The sequence below is a fragment of the Alosa alosa genome, chromosome 3, assembly GCF_017589495.1.
Source record: "Alosa alosa isolate M-15738 ecotype Scorff River chromosome 3, AALO_Geno_1.1, whole genome shotgun sequence".
Taxonomy (NCBI): Eukaryota; Metazoa; Chordata; class Actinopteri; order Clupeiformes; family Clupeidae; genus Alosa; species Alosa alosa.
Window position 1 is genome coordinate 20,533,863 of NC_063191.1, and position 16,203 is coordinate 20,550,065.

Genomic DNA, 16,203 nt, shown 5'->3' on the forward strand with positions numbered 1-16,203 from the left:
TAGGTATGAAAGGGCCGATTGAAGGTAAAAGCAGCACATTTTCTATGTACTGTAAGAAGAACTATGCCTGAAAGAAATCAAGAGATGAACAAAAATGCACATATACACTAAGACAGGTATGCGAGAGGTAATGGCTCTCAGAAAATTTGAGCATGAACAAGCCCTACAGGAAGCCTTTCCCAAGAGTTCCATCTTAAGCCTGGCTTTTCTGTAGAACACAGAGAATGGTGGCATTGATTGCCCTGAAAGCTTGTCCGATTTAGATTGATTGAATTTTCTGCAAGTGTGTGTTTAGTTAATTTACTTTTGGGAGCTGAATGAGTGATTCAGATCTGTAGAATTACTTTTGCAATGTCAGTCATTCTGTGAAAGCCATCTCAGGAAAGCCATCTAGCTATATACAGAAACGGAATATTAATTTTAGCATGAAGAGTTATTGTTGTTTATCTCAGTTATTTTTTCTCTTGTATTTGCTTGAAGCACTATTGGAGATTTTTTGCATAAGGATCTCAGAAAACTAAATTCATGCCCACTCATTTTCCCTCTTAGTACAAAATGATTACTTGAGATGCTCCCTGAGGCATCTTACTGTAAGGCACTGACTAAGTAGTGTCTTTTTGAACAGCTGCCAGACGTGGCGGCTGAGACAAATGGTCTGCTTGTTGTCATTGAGTAGCACTAGAATAAATAGGGGTCATCCATTTTCTGTCATTTTCAGGTGAGCATCTGCGCGTGTGCTCCCAAGAGAAGACCTGCTGCTCGTCAGAGATGGAGGATGGTTTCAGCCAACAGAGCAAAATTGACTTTGAGAATGTGCTTGATGGAATTAGTGAAGACCTTCGGGCCACATTTGTGTCAAGACATAAAATGTTTGATGGTAAGATGCAAGTTTAATATATTCATTGTTTTCCATTCTAATGTATTTCACAAACTGTATGATATTTTGTTCATTCCCTCCCCTTGCTAAAAGCAGCATTCTCTGTGTGCATGACTGAGTTTGAGGTTACTCCATTAAATCCTTGAAGTGTGCCTGTTGTTCTCCTATCCCAGTGAAGGACCAGGGCATGGTGCTGCAGTTAGAAGGAAAGGAGGAAGAGCTTCCGGGGGCAGTTACTTTGGGATGTATGTCAGGCTTCATTTGAACTTATAGAAATGCAACATTGAATTATTTCAGGACCAGGGCCGGAGTGGGGCCACTTTTCAGCCCGGGAGTTTCAGGCCCAAGACCAGCCCACTTTTTTAGTGGCGGTGGAAATTTGATAAATAAGGCAACATTATAGCTCTTACTATCCTGTATAGTTTTTATTATAGGCTACCTATATTTCACTATTCCACAAGGATATGTTGATAAGTTAACAAAAACAGGAAGGAAGAAATAAAGCATTTGAAATGTATCCCACAATTCCACTAAGAGGCATATTGAACTACTGTATTGTTGACATGTTTTTTCTGCATGGGTCAGCTATCATGTTGTTTTTGGTGATTTTCTCCTTTACTACACCCACTTCTGAGCAAACAAGGTATATAGGTTGATCTGTCATAGCCTACTGTTCTTTCTTACGTAAAATAACTTTAAATCATATGGTTAACTCTATTAACCTTTCTACTGTCCCTGTCCCTAGTCATAGCTAATTTCGGGCTCATCATTTTCAGCTGGGGACTGCTGATCTGCTGCTTAGAGGCTACTTTTGTTTTCGGCCTAGGCTACTGCATGCACAGATCAAGCTTGAGTTTTGTTATCAATATTTACATAATATTTGCAAAGTCTATGAATCGCCATATTGGATGATACAAAAAGGCTAATATTTTAATTAATTTAATATGTTGCTTGCGAATAGGTTGACAACGCTACAACGTCCAGTATTAGCCCAATAATTACGCCGCTATAATAATGGTCTATCTAATAATCTCTTTACCAGTTGCCACTATTATGTCTGTCTTCTTCTTCAAAAAAAAATCTGGAAGCTTGGCATATTTGGCAGCATTTTCCTCCAATACCTTTCGTCTTATTTACCTGACCTTTTCAGTCCCTCATGGCCTCTTTCTACCATCCATCCTCCCTGACGGTTATCACTACGGTAGGGCCGGCCCGGCTGGTATCTGAGAAAACATTTTAGAAAAGACGGGCTATATGGACCCAACCAATTAACTCTTCTTGGGAGGGGAGAACAACCCATGCAGAGGCTGCGGTGTTAGGCATAGAATGCGAACGTGTGTAGCCAATTTTAAGAGAAGATATTAACGTGGCAAATGTCAATATTTTTGCCTCGACCGGCCCAGAAGTGAAGCGGCCCACCGAGAATTCTCCCGATTCTCCCGATTACCCACTCCGGGCCTGTTCAGGACACATTTCAAGTTGAATGCTAACTAATAATCTGAACAGCCACCTCATCCCTTGTTATGTTTATTCATAGAAACAGTAAACAACACTTGCACCAAATACACAAACAGTCCTGCCCTTACCAGTTATATGGTGTGCAGAGCACAAAAAGTCCAACATATGGTAGCACTTATCCTATAGTCTAGTATTATAAACCAAAGTGCTAAGGTACTCTTGTTTTAAAACCAGAATGTTGAAAGCATCACCTTCATGACATTCTGTCAATAATGTATTTTACTCATTCTGGTTTAAATAAATTATTTGCACTTTAAATTATTTGTCCACCTGCATACTTTAGATGAGCATGTACTATATATATGGCATATCCCACAGACATCTTCTGTCTAAACTCAGGTTTATTAAGGGACTAAAGACATATTAACATTGCCCTAAAGTGAAATGTCATTATACAGTTAATCAAAATCAGTTGATTTTACATAAAGGCTCTATAAAGTATAGAGTAAAGCATTAGATATCCATACTTATGAATGTGTGCTTAATGATAATGATTTGGGATTGGTTAAGAATTGGTTGTAGTTGGTGTCTAACGTTACAATGACTCATAACAAACACTACACCAGTCTGACAGTTATCAGTGAAATGAAACAGATCCATACCACCAGGTGCAATAATCTTATAGCCACTAAAAAGAATATTATGGACAAGTTGCTTTTGTACAAACACGTTTTGGCTGCAACTTAAGCGATGTTACACGGTTTCTAAGCTAAAACACATATAGCAAATATCATCCGCTAGCTCCCTGTGCTCTGACACTGTAAAAAACTGAACCATAAAAACATAACAAACTGTTCCAGCCAATCACTGACGAGATGTGCGTTTATGAAAGTTTCAATTGCATGGGAGGGAGGGGGAGGGAGTAGCAAGCTAGCTCTCTGTTTTGTTTGTACATCAACAGAAGTGATGTTACCCAACATTGCCTACAGCACCTTTAATGTATACATATAGCAATGATGTTTATATTTGGAAATATGTCTGGTTACAGAAAGTCACACTGATCGTACTGGTTTGTCATTAGCTAGATGGTGACAGATAACGTGTCATTTACCCAAAAATACAATGGGTCGACAAATCATTCTTTACCGAGTCTGGATTATATTACTTTAGTTTTAGATTTTGTACTCATACTATGCACCATGTACTTTAAAACCCCATATTTATACAAAGTTGAATGTAAAGTTACTTTAAAAACAGCACAACTGCAGTCAGCATGCAACCAAAGTCAACAGAGATATCTTTATGGACTCAACACCCTGTTGCCCAAGGACATAGTCCTTTAGTTCTTTAGTTTTTTTAAATGCATATGCCTTGAGATTAAAGCTTTGAGATTAAAGTGTTGGGGCATGAATCCAATGCTTTCTTTCAAAGTCATCCTTTTCTTACTGGCTGTGTTTATATGTTCCTGCGTAAAATAAATGCTTTGAAATGAAGCGATAGGAGAACCCAAATATAGCATTGTTCAGTTAAGCCTGGAATTTCATTATAAAAAGTATGTATGCAAAGATGAGGAAATCGTTGGTTGCCCTTAGTTACCAGGCCATGCCGTCGGTGTGGAAAGGTGACTGGGATGTCAGTGTGGCTCAGATCTGGTCATAAGTGGGGTTTGTCCAGCACTTAAGCAAATGGCTGGAGGCCTCCCACACCTCAGGGGGAAGCGTGCCACTCTGCATAATTTACTGAGTGTCAGGGTGGATGCTGTGTGCAGGTTTTGACACATGTGCCATCAGGACCACAGCAGCCTGTTCTAGGGCAGGGATGATATTGCATGGCTCTGGACTTGAGTCAACTTATTCAAACTTTAGTCAATTACATTTTGTAAGTGGCACCCTAAAGTTTAAATTACTAGAGCCAGTGTATTAAGTATACTGTGTGGTTTCATTACTGGACCTGGGTTTTGAAGATGAATGGAGGAGACTGTCTTAACATTCTATCTTTTGTCTCTTGAGTCTCTCCCTGGTAATTAACATCCTTGAATGATTCAGCGGCCACAGTGCGTGGAGAATAACTGCATGTGTCTCTATAGGAAACGTGTATTCTAGGCATGGCTGTTGTTGTAGTGATTTGGAGCTGTAGAGCAGAACAATGGTTATTCATTTAACCACAATGTGATGGTTATAATACTCACCAATGCTTTTAAAGTAACAATGTTAGTAATTGTCATTTGTGTGGTATGGTGAACCTCATATCCATTATGCATATGCCAGTAGGACCAAACTCTAAGTGGGCTAGTCCAGTATTTTCTGCACCCAGCTCCAGAATGGCAGTGTTAATTGCATCATTCTTTGATGCTGTATTGATTTCTGTGTTCTTCAGTACGTATTCAGCCGGTATCTCCCACACAGTCAACAGCCCTTTTGTGTGCAGCTTGAGCTGTGATCCTTACTGTTTCTGACAGGCAGGCCCACGCATACCTGACTCCACTGTGCAAAGGCCAGCGCAACGACACCAAGACTACCTTTATTTTGGGGCCAGTTACATACTTCATCAGCAGCCAGTGAAGCCTTTGATATTTCTGTCCCTTGTGCTGTTGCTATAGCAGGTCTTGAGACCCGCGCTCCAGCTGGTGTGTGCTGTACCTCCATAGAGAGCCTCTGTGGTTCCAGGCACAGACCGAAAGATGAAGAGCACACTCCTGCCTCTCGATTCGCTAATTAGAGGAGCGTTTCTAATGATGCACTGGTGCTTGACACCCCATTTAGCGAGGCGATTGCCTGATATGTGTTTAGTAAATCAGACAGATATTAGCCATATGCTCTGCTTGGGAATATTGCCATTGAAATGTCAAGTGCTTTGCTTTTTGCTCTGCTTCAGAACTGACACAAATATAATATTGTCTGGTACACAGACACAGACAGACAGACACACACACACACACACACAGAGAGAGAGAGAGAGTGAGAGAGAGAGAGACAGACAGACAGACAGACAGACAGACACACACACACACACACACACACACACACAGAGAGAGAGAGAGAGAGAGAGAGAGAGAGTTGACATACAGACACAAACACATGTACACACACATGTGTGTACACAAAATATAATTCTTTGCCATGTTTGCCATGGTTGGATTTTACTGCTGCTGCTTTACGGCTGCCTCCTGCTCACTACCCAGATTATCAAGGCGCCTGACTCACAGGCCAGTGCTCGCTTTCCTCCAGCAAGGTAGATGGTGTACGCCTCGCGATAAAGAAGACCCTGATTGACAAGAGCTCCAGGACGCTTCCCCCTGACAGGCAAAGTGAGGGTTTCATGTGGAGGCATTAAAGATAGAAAAGGCAGCCATGCATGCCAAACACTGTGCCCTAAATCCTGAAGCGGTGAATTGCGCACTCAGGGAAGCAGACACACCTCTGCGGGCCGACTTTAATCCTACAGGATGGGGCCCGGCTCCTCTATGGCTGTGAACAATATGGACAACGCAGGCAAGAGGCTTAGCACAGTGTGGTAGCTATGAACAGAGAGCGGTGACTCAGTGGCAAAGGCAACTGAAACACTCTGAAACAGAGTGGGTTATCACCAGTAATGGGATCTTGATGCACTGGTGCTGGTCCTAGACTCTGCTGTAAGTTCATCATCTGAGGTTGAGAAAGTGAACATTTGGAGAGTGAGTCGGTGTCACTTATATTTCTTTCTATGCTAGTGTAACAGAGGGAGAATGAGCTAGCGTGCTAGTTGCCCGTGTAAATCCTCACTTCTAACCGTTGAGTTGGAAGCATGGGATTTTAGCTCAGTGGTTAGAGCGTTCGTCTTCCATGCCGGTGTGTGTCAAGGTGGCGGGTTCGAGGCCCGCGAGCAGCAAACAAACCGACCTTGTGACACTAGTTGGCCCAAAGTGAAAGAAATGGATAACGGTATCACCATCTGCACGTGCCTTTGCAATACAGTATACATCGTGCCATGACCAGTAAATCTGTTTTAGCATTTTGAATTAAAAATGCACAGGATAAAAATGTGAAAAGGAGGAAAGCTGTCTTTGCATTCAAAGAGAGAAAGATTCCCTTTGAGGTTTGCATGTGAGAAACAGAAGCATAGACCCTGTCTATATTCAATGCTATATAAATAATGTATCAAGTAGAATTCCATATGGCCACACAGCCTACTGTAGCACTTTCATTAACACATTATTTAAAAAGTTTTGCCCTAATGCAGTCAGGTGAAAGATGAAGAATAGAGGTGGAAAGTCACATGCATATTGTATTGGAGTCATTGTATGGCTGTGAGTGCTACATTTGGAATAATTGATAAGAATTATTCTGTTCTAGATATAAATACTTAGATTAAATGGTTATAATTGAATAGTTATAATAGTTACAACATTATTTTTAATGTATTTGATGATTTATCAATTAACGTTAAGTTGATGAAGTCTGATTAACACAACTCTGAATCCCCTCCTGTTCAAGGTGTGTATGTTGAATCAGTCCTCTTAGTCGAGCAGCCTTGTCACTCTGCTGAAGTGTTATTTGTCTTGAAAATATGCACTGAACAGTGAAGGCTGTGGACAGTGGGGCATCTCAAGGTAACCGCCTCGCCTTGAGAACCTCAATGTGTGAACTTTTGACCAAAAGTGTTTGTTATGTCCAATGTGCACTCCCATGCTTTGATGGTGGATCCCAATATCTGGGAGGGAGGCTGCCTCGTATTAAATGTTCAGCAGCGTGACTCACTGCTGGTCAGATCTCAGGAGACGTGTCTGTAATTAACTGCAGCCTGCGGGGCCCTACTTCACACTCAGTCACTTCACCATATTCACACACAGTAGGACCTCGCCACCATCACTGCGCTCCTCTGTTTATTTTCATATACCCTTTTCAAGGTTACCATAAGAAATTAGGGTCTTTGACAGCTGAAAATTAAAATCAGACTCTCCTCTAACCCTTGCTTCTCTCCAGTTGAATCTGATAATACCTCATGTTTCTAGTTGACTTACAATATAACTGGAGCCCTTTTCATTGGCTTTTGTGTGTTGTCAAAATGATTAATTCCTAGCACTGTATGGAGTGATACTTACATTGTGAAGATTTCAGCCAGCCAAGATGGTGAATAAGAGATATTTTGTGCAACATCCACTGACAAATTTTGCCTATGTACACCTCTGCACTCGTTGAAGAGAACTCGTTGACCTGTCACCCCTTAAAGCTTATGCACTCACACACACATCAAAAAGTACCCTGAGCTTCTGGACAGTTAGAAACCAACACATAAACAAATTTACGAAGTGTCTCAATAATAAAAGAGGAAATATGACCAAAGTTAGAGAAATGTCCTAAAGGTAAAAAGAAGAAATATGACCAACGATAGGGAAGTACCTGAAAGAACATATTGATCAGAACTGATGGCAGGGAAGTACCAAGAACCCAAGCCTATTAGAAAAATGTAACTAGGCACACATTATTTTTTCATGCAAACTGGTAGAAGAAATTCCACCAATATAATTAATTGACTCCTTGATTAGGATCCTGATTGGTTCATCAACATGTCGATCACCTGTCAAAGGGGACAACCTGATTTCTGATTGGACATGTGACGTATAGGAAAAAGGAAGCCCCTGAACCCGCTTCTTGCATAAAACACGGAGCACCATAGCTCAGACTTGAGATTGTGCGCACCTTCTCATGGGGAACTGGTTATCTGCAGATACCTTGATTCAGTTTACTGCTTAGTGGTACTTACTTTGTCAGACTTTGTCCATTGTCAGTACTTGTGAATTAAACTTTGTGGTCAACGGCAGCTCTCTTCAGTTTCAACGTGTCTTCTTGGATCAGGTTTTTCCAGAGTGCTATTGGTGCTTATTCAGAGTGTTCATTGGTGACTTATTGGATTATTACTGTGGTTTTCCACAACAATCTATAAAGTATCACACACTTACTTTATTTAAAGTTTTAAAATATCAGATAGTAAATCTCAATGAGGGTCAAGAACACAACATTTAGAATGCACCAGCATAGATGATTCTAAAACACAAACCATTTTAATTTATTTACCCATTAGTGTTTCTTCTGTTTGCAGAACTTTCTGTGAATGTTGGTGATGTGTGGCCTAAATCATTTTGCATGTTCCAATGACCGCACAAGCACTGTGACATTCATAAATGTTTACCCTTCTGACCACAGAGTTCTTCCTGGAGCTTTTGGACAACACAGAGAGGTCTCTGAATGAGATGTTTGTGAGGACATATGGCAAACCCTACATGCAGAACGCAGAGGTCTTCCAGACCTTGTTTGCAGAGCTGAAGCGATACTACAAGGGTGGCAACGTCAACCTGGAGGAAATGCTCAACGACTTTTGGACACGGTTGTTGGAGCGCATGTTTAAACTTCTCAACTCCCAGTATGTGATCACCGAGGACTATCTGGAATGTATCAACAAGTACACGGACCAGCTCAAGCCCTTTGGAGATGTGCCCAAGAAACTGAAATCTCAGGTTACAAGGGCTTTCATCGCAGCACGCACATTCGTCCAGGGCCTCACCGTCGGGCGTGAGGTAGCCAACAGGGTATCTAAGGTAGGTCATGATGATATCTATATTTGTTAAGATTGACATGTTAAATCTTCTTCTATGTCCAAATAAACCGGAACAATGAAACAAACCACGCAAGAAGAAATATACAAATAATACATTTAGTAGTGCAAATCATACATTTAGTCCTAGGGCCATTAAAATGTGGTATAAGCAGGCCTGGATTAGCACCATGTGGTGTCCCAGACTGACCACACCTCAAGTGCCCTCTTTGCACCTATACTACATAAAGTGTGCACATGTACAGTATGGAAAATACTGCAGCCAGGAAGGCCACAGATTAGCGTACACTTATTAACATCCTGATTCTGTGCACATCCTATGATAAAAAAAATAGGCCGAACAAAATCGACACCCCTCCCCCCCTGTAAAACTGGCTGTATCTTGGAAAGTATTGATCTTACATAAGTCATTTTACAGTGTGTCTCCTGGGTAACATTGGTACACCTGGTATTTTTTTCAGAATTGTTTGAGACCTACAGTAAGTGTGTGGGCCCTGGTTGAATTGACGTGGAATGACCTATAGTAAATAAAATGCCAAAATTCAACAGTTTAAGTTTACTAACAATCAACAGGCACCGTTGGCATCATTTTTGTTCATTTTTCCCATTTTTTTTTTTGTTTGTTTTGTCCCCTTGTTAAAAACTCTATCCAGTATTGTACATGCACAATCCTACCTGTCACTAGCCTATTGTGTTGTCTGCCTCTTCTTTTATGACGAGCACAGCCCAGATACTAATTTCCTGCATATCATAGAGTTAGAGTTAGAGTTGGAGCGTTATTGAGTTACAGTAGTTAGTTATCACCCTCTCCAGAGTACCTGATGTCTTTTCCTATGTGTCATCCATTCAACTTTCCTGTAGACCTTTTTCTTTGAATGTGTCGGGTATGATAGATTAGTGGTACTAGTTGTATAGTACTAGATCATTGTGGATCTAAACTAGATGTACCGCATAGCGGTACAAAATATGACCGCCGCTCAGTCCTGTACATCCGTTCCGCGAAAATAAATCACACTTCAATTTGTCTCCATATTTTACTCCATCCCCCACTCTTGAAACTTTTGTGTATGCTTGTTTGGCATGCCTGAGTGTGTGTGTGCGGCTGCACAAAAAGTAGCCTACTGGTGCTGAAAAGGTGAATAGATTGAAGAATAGCCAAAGAAGATGTAGCATTGTTATAAAACCTTTAAAATCTCTAAACTATCACAAGTAGGGCAGTTCATCACAGTTCATCCATTGCAACTGGATTGATGAAAGGTCACTTACACCTGTAGGCTACATTGTATTTGGGAAAAGCAAAAGGTATCAGCATAATGTTATTTATTTATTTATTTATTTATTTATTTATTTATTTATTTATTATGTATTTTTAAACAAAAACATCTCTGTCAGTTCCATGCCGTTTTCAACAGCTATCAAAAACAAAGGTCATTTTTGGATGGATGGATTTTTTGTGAATGTTTCTTCTTCTACATAAGATTTTAGTCATCTTTAGTTCATGTAATACTTTATTGTCAATGCACAAATTAAGTAACAGAAGTCTGAAACGTTATTGTTAATGCACAAATTAAGTAACTGTAGCCTAGTATGAAACGAAACGCTGTTTTACATCTAACCAGTGGTGCAAATAACTGACATGTCCAAATGGGCCTTGATGAAATGCGTCGCTAGACTGTTTATACACATTTTAACGGGCCAAAGTTGAAGAGCTTTTGTCCGTTATTGTTAGTGCAAATATAGGCTGATTCATGTTCCCTTGCATTGTTTAACTGAGGTCCATGGCTAGTCTGGCTTTCATCAGACCAAGCTCAATCTTTTAAGAAATCAAAAAATAAATAGCGGGCAGATCAGGCTGGGTTCACCCAGCCTAGTCCATAGGCACCCCATATTGTTTAATTTTCCGATTGAGATATACACGCTCTGGCTATTCTAAATGCAAAAATGCATCAGGGAGTTATGACAAAACGGTAACTAACAAACTAGATCCTAATAGAAAGCTGTTAGCTTCCCTAAGCTACAGGTAGGATTATAAGGTAGGCCTATGTACAACATAAATTGTCAATAGGCTATGCTGGCGACACAAAATAAAATCTCCTTTGAAACCAATGGCTTACGCCTTACAGTATCAAGCGGACTTAAACTGTCATATCGCGGGCGAAAAGTTGTAATAACATTCACGCAGCTCCATGAGTCAAGGAAAGCGCGAATGAAGTAGCCACTTCTAAATGGGACCCACTACACAGTAGCTTAAGGTGTTTTGCTAAAGCAGCCATAATGAAATGAAGGTGTCATTGTTTGGATACTTCACACACACGCTTTTTTAATTTCACAGACTACAACTACCAAGCTGTAATCAAAGCACATCGATTCCCCTCTCACACCCTGCACGCACTTAAAACAAAAATAAACAGGCGCCTCAGTCTCACGCATGTATAGGCAAAACTGTATCAGACCGGTGTAACGTTGGTAAATCTTCCATTGCACAGAATGATTTTGTAGCAATGCGTGCAATAAATGACAGTCGAAAGATACAAACAGTGCTGCTATACATTTGCTTGGTATAACCGCATTTATAGTTTTCTACAAATGCAATAAATCAAATGCCTCCATCACTCAACCAACGCTTAACGGTAACATTACCTAGGTCCTTATTGATATTACAAGATTAACGCATTCGCAGTAAAAAACCAAGCATGTCCGATAAACATCCTCAGATTTATTTCGGCTTCAAGAAGAAATGGGAATTACACTTCATGTGAACATCGTCCTATCCTTATTAGATGTTCGCTGCGTAAATTACAGTCCTTGTATGAAGCGTCCATTGTTTTTCCAACCCACTTTTAACTTCCAACAAAATTACGCCTCACTGCAACGATGCGCCATCTAGTGGACAAACGACTACTTCTCGCCAATACTGAAAATGCAGCCATGATGATGATGAATATTTATTTTGGCTTTCTTTTAATCCTACTGAATTTGTAATTATGTATCGGCCGTTCTAATACCGATAGTATGTGGGTGCCTGTGTGTGTGCATGTGTATATGTGTGCACCGCCATTTACAGGCCAATGAGTGTACAGTCACTAAATGTACACATAACCTAATTTTTTTAGACCCCCCCATGGATGAAATTCTACGAAAACTTGGCATACCCCCGGAGAATGCCAGGTCAATCATACACATAAAATTTGGTGCAGTTCTGAACATCTTAACTGAAGATAGGGGCGATTAAAGCAGAATAATATTGCATTTTCATTTTTTACCGGGGTGGGGGTGCAAATCACAAATGAGTGATTATGAGCCAGGTTGATGTGGGCCCTTGAGACCAACATACCATAAAAGATTCTTCATCCTCAGTGCCACGGTTCAGGTAGTTATTTAGGAAAAACTGTTTTTTTTTTTTGTTCAGGGGCCCAGCACGGGGTTGGTGGTGATCCCCGGGACGAAATGAAATTTTTCCGTAAAAGTCTAGTGGGGCTACATACCCACCAAATTTCATGTACCCCGGTGGTTCGGTGTCCCGGGTATCAATGACCAAAAATTCAGGGAGTAGATGACGGAAAAAATTCTTGAATTATGTGCATGTGTGCGTGTACAAATTTATGTTTATGTGTGTGGGTGTGTGTGTGTGTGTGTATGTGCGTGCTTGTGTGTTTGCCTCATGATGTGTGTTTGTGCATGTGCATGCATGCGTACATATGTCTACTGTGTGAGTATGTGTCATAATGTATGATTACTGTAAATGTATGTGTGTGCGTGTGAATCTGTTTATGCACATGTGTGCACATGGAATGGGTTAACATGACCCCTGGAGGCAAACATACGGAAAAAATTGGTCATCCTAGGCCCTACAGTTCTCAAGATATTCACAGAGAACTGTGTCTGCCCTACCCTCCTTCCGGGGGGTCCAGTCCAGCGGGGGCTACAGATCAAAAACGAAGAATGACGGTTCCATGCTATCCATGTGGGGGTACATGCCCACCAAGTTTTGTGTACCCCGGTCTTTCAGTGTCCCGGGAATCCTTGTTGGTGTACGTCACTAAATGTACACATAAATTATTTTATTGTAAGGCCCCCCATGAACGAAAGTACACAAAACTTGGCATGCATTCGGAGGGTGTCATAATGATCCTACACTTTTAATTTCGTGCAGTTTTGACCTTGTCAGCCAGAGATATTGTGATGAAAACACCTAATTTTTTGCTTTTTAATTTTTAACTAGGTGGCGCTATACATGAAATAAGTGGTAATGGGATGGGTTGACATGCCCCCTTAAGACCAACATACATAAAAAAGGTGGACCTCCTAGGCCCTACGGTTCTCGAGATATTCACAGAAAACTGTCTCCGGCCACCTACAGGCCAGTTGGTGTATAGTAACATAAATTAATTTATTGTGTGGCCCCCCATGAACGGAATTCCACAAAACTTGGCGTGCATACAGAGGGTGTCATAATGATCCTACACTTCCAATTTTGTGCAGTTTTGACTATGTTAGGTCACAGATACCTTCAATTACAACACCTCATTTTTACTTTTTTGTGTTTAACTAGGTGGCGCTATACATGAAATGAGTGGTTATGGAATGGGTTGACATGGCCCCTTGAGATCAACATACAAAAAAAAATGGTCCTCCTAAACCCTACGGTTTTCGAGATATTCACAGAAAACTGTGTCTGCCCTACCCTCCTTTCGGGGGGTCCAGTCTAGCGGGGGGGCTACAGATCAAAACGAAAAACGATGGTTCCATGCTATCCATGTGGGGTTACATGCCCACCAAGTTTCGTGTACCCCGGTCTTTCAGTGTCCCGGGAATCATTGACGGAAATTTGGGCATGCGAAAAAAAAAAAAAAAAATCTGACTAAACCTATATGACCGCCGCTTCGCTGCGCGGCGGTCATAATAATCCAGCCTTTTTGGTGAAAGCTGCACATCATCTTGTCACTATGAGGATGAGATTTGATATGATTGTGAGGATTTTTTTCGTTTCCTCGTAACATATGCCTTCACTCCTGGGAGGGCCAGATTCGCTTGCTGAAAAACATGCCTCATTTTCAGTGTGTGCAAATGTACTGAAGGTCACACCTCTGAATTCAGCCTGTCATGTGGCCTCCCAAAAGGGAAGGGGAAAAGGAGGTTCTGTTTTTTTTCTGTGCCTGCCTCTTCCAGCTGACTCACCACCTGCCTAGGGACCACAACACTGGCATAGATCTTAATCTCTGTGTTGTGGTAACATCAGTTCATCTGCTATATTTTCTATGGAGGAGTCCGGCGGCATTCTCAGAGCACCAGACCTAAGACGACCATTGAGCTAAATGATTTTGTGTCAGCTCTCCTATAATGTGCCCACTGAAGCAATAGATCTGAAATTGCTATTACTTCACCAGAGAGCTATTCTGTTTGATGCCAGTTCAACTAGCTGAATACAGTGAGCTGTTCCCAGTCTTATAAAATCACAGCGGCAGTAATGGGCATGTGCTGAGTAAGATAAAAGGGATGGCTCAGATATTGCCCTCTTGAACTAGATGGAATTTTCAATGAGCTTGGTTATTCTCTTTCATCGTGCTTGAAGTTAATTTAAATTTTTTGATATAATGTACTTTTGTAAATTAATGGAGATAATCAACAACCCTCTGCAGAATTTAAATGATTTTTATGACCTCTGTGTATGATATGTGCAAAAGACAAACAGGAAAGCAAAAATAGACAATGTATTTGTCAGATGTTTAATTTTGGAAATGCATACAGGAAATGGGAAATCAGACCTAAATAGGCCATCATACATTATGAATGACATTTCTGAAGGATGAATGTGTTGATAGTGTTCCAAGAAGAGTATTGGGACTTACTCTTATAGTGAGGCTTCACCGGGCACTAACTGAAGCGCTCTGTTCACATAGTGTCTGCCGCAACATTTAGCTTCCACTATAATCAGTAGGACTGGCTACAACAGTCGTGATAGCGACACGTACATTCGAAAAAATGACACCAGTTTTCTAAAACTATTTTTACGCTACAAAACCAGAGCGCTTCATTTGCCCACCTGGTGTAACCTCCCTCTTAGAAGCCACCGCATGGCGTGTTTCCAGAAACTAAGATTTGTGGTCTCCTCAGTTTGAGATTGAATTGAACACATGATTGGGATTGTTTGGGATTGGTGAACCAGACACATGATTGGGATTGTTTGGGATTGGTGAACCAGACCGATGGTAGGTATGGTGAGCAGAGACAGGAGGCTGGTGCCCTGGAGATCCCAGAGCCTGGCAGCTTCACTGACCTCATGACAATCATTATCACAGGGCTGCTATTAGGCCTGCTTTACTTAGACAGGCTTCAGTTCCTCATTCAATAAAGGACAAGGGCTCAATTCTAATAATAGAAACTCATTTGATAAGACCAATGGCATGTAATTACAACATTACCTGCACTTCAAGTGGTCCCAGATGCAAAGCCAGAGCCCCACTGTTCAATCGATGATAATTGTTGAAGAAAAGGGAAGGAGGCAACATGGCATCATCTTGAGCATCCATCAGCACTAAAATACTTTTAATAGTACCTCTACTTTTAGATTTAAGAGAGACTCAGTTAAACGTAATGTCAACTGTGGTTGTTCAAAATGTAGTTGAAATGCAGTTTGTCTGCACCCACGCTGAAGCTTTGGCTTAATTCTCACCGCTCCTGTTGCTAAGGTAGCCAGCCATATTGCTTTGTTGTGCACTACTTAATCTCATACAGATCACATCACAATCATGGTTGTTAGATTTGTATAATAAATAAAATATAGTAATAATACAAATGACAGAATTACATATCTGCATTGCCACCCTGACAAACTTTCAGTTCACTTGTGTAGGTGTCAACTCTGACCGTCAGTGGGATATAATCCACATTGTTCTGCAAACCATTGTACAACGAGGCTACAATGCGGGCGTCATTTGAAGTTAGAGGGATGCACACATCTGTCAGGACACGTTTATTTGATCCTTTCTTCAAAACTGTCTTAGAGGAGCCGGCTGATGCAGTTGTCTGCTCCCACTGAGCGGAGGCACACTTGTGGGCTTGGGGAGGCAGACATTAAAGGGACTGAGCGACCACCACCAGATATGCAAACTTGCTGCAGAGATGGCCCTTTATTGGGCATCCTTTCTGGTGGAGTGCATTTGAAAATTCCACAGAACCTTTATGTTGTCTTCAGCAACCCTGTTGTATAGTATGTGCTTTGAAGTTCATCCATAATATTATTCTACAATGTGAAAATATATCAAGGCAGGCTAAGC

At 41.1% G+C, this 16,203-nt stretch overlaps 1 protein-coding gene across 3 annotated transcripts in view; it reads left to right on the top strand.

Annotated features, from left to right (window-relative positions):
- The window catches only part of LOC125292178 (glypican-6-like), a 74,957-nt gene that overhangs the window by 20,408 nt on the left and 38,346 nt on the right, over window positions 1-16,203 (top strand). For all 3 annotated transcript variants that reach the window (XM_048239372.1, XM_048239370.1, XM_048239371.1), the window contains exons 2-3: window positions 719-877; window positions 8,518-8,909. In XM_048239372.1, the coding sequence (XP_048095329.1) occupies window positions 769-877; window positions 8,518-8,909 (501 nt within the window). In that variant the 5' untranslated portion in view covers window positions 719-768. The remainder of the gene's footprint in view (window positions 1-718; window positions 878-8,517; window positions 8,910-16,203) is intronic.